The 7,534-nt window shown below is 40.1% G+C and overlaps 1 protein-coding gene across 1 annotated transcript in view; it reads right to left on the reverse strand.

Annotated features, from left to right (window-relative positions):
* LOC102197028 (transmembrane protein 163-like) overlaps positions 1-6,916 on the reverse strand; it is a 27,543-nt gene extending 20,627 nt beyond the window's left edge. The window contains exons 1-2 of the mRNA XM_005739859.1: positions 6,588-6,916; positions 3,647-3,766 (exon numbers count right to left, since the gene is read on the reverse strand). Of these exons, the coding sequence (XP_005739916.1) occupies positions 3,647-3,766; positions 6,588-6,801 (334 nt within the window). The 5' untranslated portion in view covers positions 6,802-6,916. The remainder of the gene's footprint in view (positions 1-3,646; positions 3,767-6,587) is intronic.
* Positions 6,917-7,534: the final 618 nt, after the last annotated feature.

Consider the following 7,534-nt stretch of genomic DNA (forward strand, 5'->3'; position numbering starts at 1 on the left):
AGATTTTTGGGTTCATTGAGAACATGGTTGTTGTTCAATAATAAAATTATTCCTCAAAAATACAACTTGCCTAATAATTCTGCACTCCCTGTAAAAGAAGATGGAATTTGCTTATTAACGGTGCAATGCTCACACAGTCTGTGTGCATTAAAATGTTTAAGTGTGCAGTTGAGCTCACTGCTAAGAATATACAGTGATCAGTCACGTTAGCACCAGAGCTTGTTCTTCGGGACCTGGTAAGTTTGGAAACCAGATCAGCGTCTTTGTCTCTTTCAAAACCCTGCTGAGGAAGGTCCCAGGGTTAGACAGATACTTCCTCCTCAATAATGTTTGGCTGGTGGCACGTAACAATGCCAGAACTGCTGGCTTCTCGGCTGAGCATTGGATTTGAATATGAATAACATTTTTGTCTGCCTGTCAGTAGTTTTAATGTGGCTGATTTCAGTGTACTCTGGTTACTTAGTGTTTAATGAGTGGTCACAAAACTGAAGCAGTGGATCGTTACCTAACAGATGTTCTTTACAGTACCGATCAAACAGACTCTGCAGAGCACGAATAAGACCAGAGTGAATCGAATCCATGCTGCTCTACAGATGTGGTAATCAACCGCCAGAGATGGGCAGTAAGGTGTTACTGTAATCCGATTACTTTTTTCAAGTAATGAGTAAAGTAAGGGATTACTATTCCAAAAAAAGTAATTAGATTACTGTTCCTTTCCCGTAAGCACGCTGCGTTACTAAACCGTGACTTTTGTTTGTGAGAGGGTCTCATGACAATGAAGTACGAGAGTGCAATGTCCGTGGCTACAGTCCTGCTGAGTCTTTGATTTTATTTTTTTCTGTCTTTTACTTGCATCTATTTGAAAGAGTGAGCGTAAACACACATACTTATTTTATTTTATATGCTGGAATATGCAGAAAATAGGTTTAAATGTTAAACAAATTTCTTCCAGTCAAAGACAGCTGCATATAATTTATTTTTTGCTCGATGTAATGTGCATAAAGTTAAAAGATTAAAACTAATAAAACAAGTTTTAAAACGAGACTTTTTCATTTAATTCAATTTTATATGACGGATTAAGCAGAAAAAATGGAATTGGGCTGAAAGGTCTGTTGCTTTGTTCAGGTTGTGTATCGTGTTTTCAAAAGTTTTTAAAAGTAACTAAGTAATAAAGTAACTAATTACTTTTGAGAATAAGTAATCAGTAAAATAACAGGATTACTTCCTTGGAGAAGTAATCAGTAATTAGTAACTAATTACTTTTTTCAAGTAACTTGACCAACACTGTCAACCGCTATCTGAAATCACTGATTTAGCGTTTTCATAACTTCACAAATAACAAACGAAACTGTAAAACTCACAACTTAAATTAATCAATTTCAAGTTAAGTGAACCAGAGAGCTCTCTGACCAGTGATATAATTTGTAATTCACCAGCAGGAACCACATCCTCATTTCAGGTTTGATAGCATTTCTAGTAGATAATGGAAGATGGATTGAGAATGAATTGAAGCTGCAGTTTATGGAAGCCCTCAGAGGGGACTGGCGGCGGCTCCTGGGCAGAGCCCCGTGTACTAATGAGAAGTGAATGAACTGAAAAATGGAGGGAGGGTGGGGCACAAAAAAGAGAACCGTTTGTAGAGCCGGAGAGTGGAGTGGGGCGGGGGGTCATATATAGGGGTGTGTATCGAGGTGTGGTCGTGAAATCCAATTTATTATGTTAAACTACAAGACTCATTGTTTTGGAGACTACATCCTTAAATCTGCAATGACTATTCCTCGTTCAGAGAGGAATATATCAAACCCACAGCAACACCAGCATAGTGAAGTCTGCTCACAGACTATATAAAAGACAGACAGAGGCCCCGTGCCATCACCTTTTGATTAAAGAGGCTGTCATGAAGCCCAACAGGAGTCCACTGGCATCTTGATGTTTAGAAAATGCACTTCAAAAAACTTTATTATTAAATTTGATATTTTTTGTGCTTTTAATTATTTTTTCTATCCACCCATCAAGCAGATGACAGAAGAACTTGTGAGGGAATATAATTACTGATTTTAACAGCGTAATGTGTTACATCACTGTGTTACTGAAAAATGTCATGTTGGGAAACTTAGTGTAAAAAGTTAACATGGAATATATTACTGGTAGACGAGTAGTCTAATGTTTGTTTCTCTTGTGTAAATGCCCAGTAAATTGATCACCGGGAACACCCCTACACTCTACTAATGTTAACTAATTTCATTACATTTTCCATGTATTTTTATCACATGAGTAGAATCTAAAATGTTACATTTATTGGAATCTGATCAAATGAAACGTACTGGTTTACATTCAGTTTATACCGAGCACACAACCACCAAGAATCACCAATTATCCGAACAAGCTTTAGACTGCGGGAGGAAGCCGGAGTACCCAGAGGATCATCATCATCATCATCATCATTAAAATTAAAAAATTTAAAAAAAAATCAAGATATTTAATGTTACGCTGTAATCTCAAATACCAGCACATCACCAAACCACAGCGTTTTCTTCTGTTTGTGTGTGTCGTGATTCTCGTTGTCAGATCACTGGTCGCAGGAATCCGTCTGCTACGTCGGCCTCGTTCGTGTCTTCCTGTGCTCATTTCTGCAGCCGATTTGAGGGTGGCGCCATGTTTATTTATGCGTGAGAGCAGGCAATATGAGAAAAGTCCCACAGCAGGACTGCAGAAATGTGACAAACATGTCTAATGAAGACAATACAAGAAAAATATTCAGTGAAGAAAAAGCTTAATGAACACAAGAACCCTGAAAAACAAGGTGAAGGAGGCTGTTATCCTCACCCTCATCAGTATTACAGGAAACTCATATCTCTACATACAAACCAGTGTGGAGGTGATAAGGATCACAGATGCAAAAAGATTGTTTCTTTACTTAAGTTAAGCACCAAAATGCATTTACTGCAGAGGGGGAGGAGTAAGCTGAACATCAGGTGACAGATCTGTCCAATAAAAAATGTCAATCAAACACTTGAAGCAAACATCATATTCTGGCACACACAGGCGCAGTCTGTCAAATCTAAACAGCTTTCTAAAGCGGGCTTTAAATACAGTTTTTCCCATTGAAAGATAAAGTGTCTCACTACTACAACAAATAAGATCCCGGACAAACAAAAAGAGACACAGGAGGAGTTATTTATCCAGCCAGCAGTCTCGTCCTTGACACACTCGGGATAAATGAAAAGAGAAACCCAAAGGTTTAGCACAAAGTGTTGGGTGATTAAATATGTTCTGCCTCAAAAGAAGCAAAACTTCAATAAATGCAGCAAGTGTGAAGGTCGACTTCACAAAGGTGCTGACGGCAAAAATGCTCCACGTTGCTTTTGTAACCGGGAGAAACAAGAGCCGTGGGAGGCTAAAGTTTGAACGAAACAGGATCCTGGCACGAGTTAGCATGCTAAAGTGCTTTTTCTACATGTTGCCTTTGATTTTGAGAACAAATGTTTAATCTGTTGGGTGTCACATTTACCAGCAGGGTGTTGCAGTAATTAGCAATGCTGTCCTTCGACTGACAAACCAAACAGCAAGCTCTCTTTTGACTCGTCTTTAGATCTTTTCACAAGAAATGTGGCATCAAAGGAAAAGACGGGAATGTGTTACTCACTGAACGCAGCAATGGCCAGGATGATGGTGACCACGATGGACGCCCAGGACACCCACAGAGCCTTCTTGCGGTAACTCTGTGCTTCGTGAGGCTTCAGACGCATACTGCTCTCCAGGAGACCTGCAGACAGTGTCGCAGGGCACAGTGACCCACAGTATTCAAACAGGGTTTGGAGTTGCTTTTAAAGTGGAACTTTAATCCATTTCGAAATGTTGTGCCACATATACACTGTTACTCAGTGTAACAGTGTATATACTGTGTTACTGTTACATATTTCCCACGCGTGGGACTAATAAAGGTTATCTTATCTTACAATGAGAGCTGCTCGTGTTAGTTTTAAAACAAATGAGGTGTGTGCAAGTAATCACACTGCTCTGAACGCTCCATTTCAAACTGATTTTTGTACTCTTGGATGTCACCGAGAGAGAGACTCCTGGGTATAAACTACCTGCGACTCAAAAAAACGCTGCAATTATTCAGAAATAATTTAGTTTAAAGGAAGAATAAACTTTAACGAGAAGGAGCGAAAACGGCTTGTTTGAGACTGACTGAATTAAGGTCCAGTATAAGATTAATCTGGACTATTTTGAATTTAACTCAGTGCAAAGCTACACTAGTAGAGTCCAATCATAAAAACATAAAACTGAAAATAAGCATAACAGGACTGTCTATCACAGGGCTAACACTTACACCAATTTACCTAAAGAGAAGAGGATCCAGAGAGGACTCCCACAGACAGGTCCCAGGCAGATTGAACTCAGACCCTTCTTGCTGGGATTCAGCAGTGCTCATGATTGCACCACCAAAATAAATTATATACTGACAAAGCAACTTTTGTTTTTGTCATCATCTTATGAACTTATCTTGTGAACACTTTGACTGTGTGTGTCTGCTGTTTGGTATGAAACAGATGATGTGCAGTGGAGCTTTTTTCAAGACTGAATCGAAATATGGTGGAAAATCTAATCTGAGCCTGGAGCCTAATAAAGGGAGTTTTTCCTTCCCACTTTCACCAAAGGCGTTCCCAGAGGAGATCACCTGCTTGTTGATTTTCTCTGTATTATTGCAGACAGTATTGTAAACAGCCATGTTAGAGGCTGGAAAAGTAAAGCACCGAGTTGATAGATGCTACAAAGCCTTGCTGATAAACTGATGATGATGATATGAAACTGACTGATAAACTCATGATGATGTGTATCATGTGATCACTGATCAGTGTTCGCAGGCTAATACAATCTATCCATCTAAACAACCAAGTTTGAATTTTGTTTTGTTTTTAAAATGAATATTAGATACATAACCTCAGACATAAAGGGTACAGATAAATACTTACTTGGTGTCCTGCTGGCTGAAAGTGAAAAGGCACTGACCAAAAGATGGCTAACACAAGATCCACCAACCTTAAACAGCTGGATTAATGTAACACTAAAGATTTATAAGATGGAAAAGATTACTTTTTTTAGTGAATTTAGAGTATGAGAAATGTATAAACCCCTGGGGAAAATGGCTCTGCTATGCGGGATCCATAAGGCCAGATATCGCTGCTATCCACCATTAGAGTGGCTTAATTTGCAAAGTAACATGTACTAATGCTATTTATGCCCTCATCTGCTACTGATGGTGTTGTTACTCGAATGTCCTCTCTCTGGATGCATACAGTTACAAACTATGTCTATCTGTAAATATGTTTTGTTTTTGTTTCACACTCTTGTGAAGGAAAAAGCTGTTCTTCACTTGAAGTGATGGCACATACCCAGACTTCTATGCTCTCCTGTATATGAGTCTTAAAATTAAGATACGTGTCAAGTGATGTACATTTTATTTTATGTATAACATAAAAAAAAACCCTAATATTAAAGGATTCTCCAATAGTTATCATTCCTGGACTGTGTTGTGATCACTGAGGAGGACAGAAGCCTCAACACTGAAAGCCATTCACACAAACCAGCACCTACTCTTTTACTCCCACCAACCACTTGAACACCAACTTGGAGTGAACAGGACAAGACTCAGTTGTACACCTGCACTTAAAAGAGAAAGAACAATCTTTCGAAGATGACAATGTTCGAATTTTATGTTTGACAGAGGAGTAAAGGAGGCCATCTACACCCGCTGTGACTGAGCAGCGTAGAACAGAGGTGGTGGCTTATGCAGTCTTGAGATCCCTTCCCAGGCATTTCAATCCCCCCCTCACACCTTGCCTCAGTAGCTCACATGATGATGGGGTGATGGTGTCTCACTTAGTTGGCCCCAGTGAGAGTACTGACCCACACCTTTTTAATAACACATTGACTCACATGACACGTCACATGACCTATAGTAGGTTAAAGAGCTTTGAGATCACTTCCAAAGGGGACAGCTATATCTAGGGGGTATTACCCGAGGCTCTCCGCTGGTTGTTTTAGAAGTGATGAAGCCTCTATTAATGAGATGCAAAACGTCTTCACAAACCTGGTGAAAGTGAATGTCAGAAAATGCACAGGAAAAGCTACAGTGTGCTGGTTTAAGCTGTGAAACACCTGCTACTGTTTAAATGCTGCCTGTGGTCATCAGCCTTCCCAAAGACAAGCCTCCACTGATTCATTTACAGAATCTGCAGGCACCACTATTTCACGTAAGATGTCTGCACACTCTGTTTGCACATTCTGCACTGCATTATTACGCAGATCTGTGAATAATTTAGCATGCATATTGGTCACCACACAGTCCAGTTATGAAGCAGCCTTTTCCCTCAGAAATCATACATGATTCACGGACAGTGTGGAACATCTGGGGGCAAAATTTAGGGAAATGTTTTGAGCAGGCTACAGTTGAGTGAATTAAAGTGTATTTCCAGTGCGTGTACAGTAAAACAAGCACCGGTCTACACGGCATTACGCACGGTGTGTGTCTTGGCCACGGGGCATCCAGAGAAACTTTGAACAAAATTCAAGCCGCCTACCTCTGTCGTCTATGCTGTCATTTATCTTCATCTCTTGGTCCATTTTAAAGCCCTCTGCGTGATTTTCTGTGTTGGGCTGCTGCTGTATAGAGTCCGCCTGCTCGCACCGTCCGTTTACCGCCGTGGGGTCCACAACTACAGCCGGGTCCGGGACAGTGGTGGAGTCTGGCGGTGTGGGCTCTGTCATCTTCTCGGTGGGGGGTCGCGGTTCCATTGAGGCACTCCACAAATGTCTCACCTGGGTGAGAAGCGCAGGCTTGCAAACAGACAGAGACCCAGAGACAGACAAGGAGGGAGGGAGACTTCTCACAGGGTGCCGAGCCAGTTGCGCCAAGTTACATACAATCAGGCGAAATCGTACCGGAAATTAGAAGTTGTACATTTCAAAACAAAAGCCTTTTTTGAACCGTATTGGAGAAAATTTTTTTTGTTTTTTTTTTGGTTTAAAAATAGACAGTAACGTTGAATATTTCATATACTCTTTTATTTGATATCAATTAACTATCATCATGCTATTGTTTTAGACTACAGTCTGCTCCACAAATGATTTGCTACTTTTTGAAGCATCCTTTTTTTTATTTCCTGGCTGTGCTTTTCACTATTTCGACAGCATCTCTGAGGGTAATATTGTACTTTTTTTTACTTCACTTTTTTTTAATATGATAAGTAGCAGTTGCTAGCTACTGTAGCACTTCAGATTAAAGCATTAAAGCCACTGAACCTACGCTATAACACATTGTTATAAACTGACCTATACTGGGGGGATGAAATGGTTAACGTTAACCCGCCCTCGCCTAGAAGCACTTAAATACTGTTTTTCCTTTTTCCTATACATTGGCTACAATAGGCTGTGTAATAATAATATGTAGCTTTAGCCCCTTAGTTTGCTGACATGATTTAACAAGCCATGTTTAGGTAGGTAGTTTTAACCGAGCAACAGTAGGTAT

The sequence above is a fragment of the Pundamilia nyererei genome, unplaced genomic scaffold (assembly GCF_000239375.1).
Source record: "Pundamilia nyererei isolate P.nyererei 1_Seehausen unplaced genomic scaffold, PunNye1.0 scaffold00094, whole genome shotgun sequence".
Taxonomy (NCBI): Eukaryota; Metazoa; Chordata; class Actinopteri; order Cichliformes; family Cichlidae; genus Pundamilia; species Pundamilia nyererei.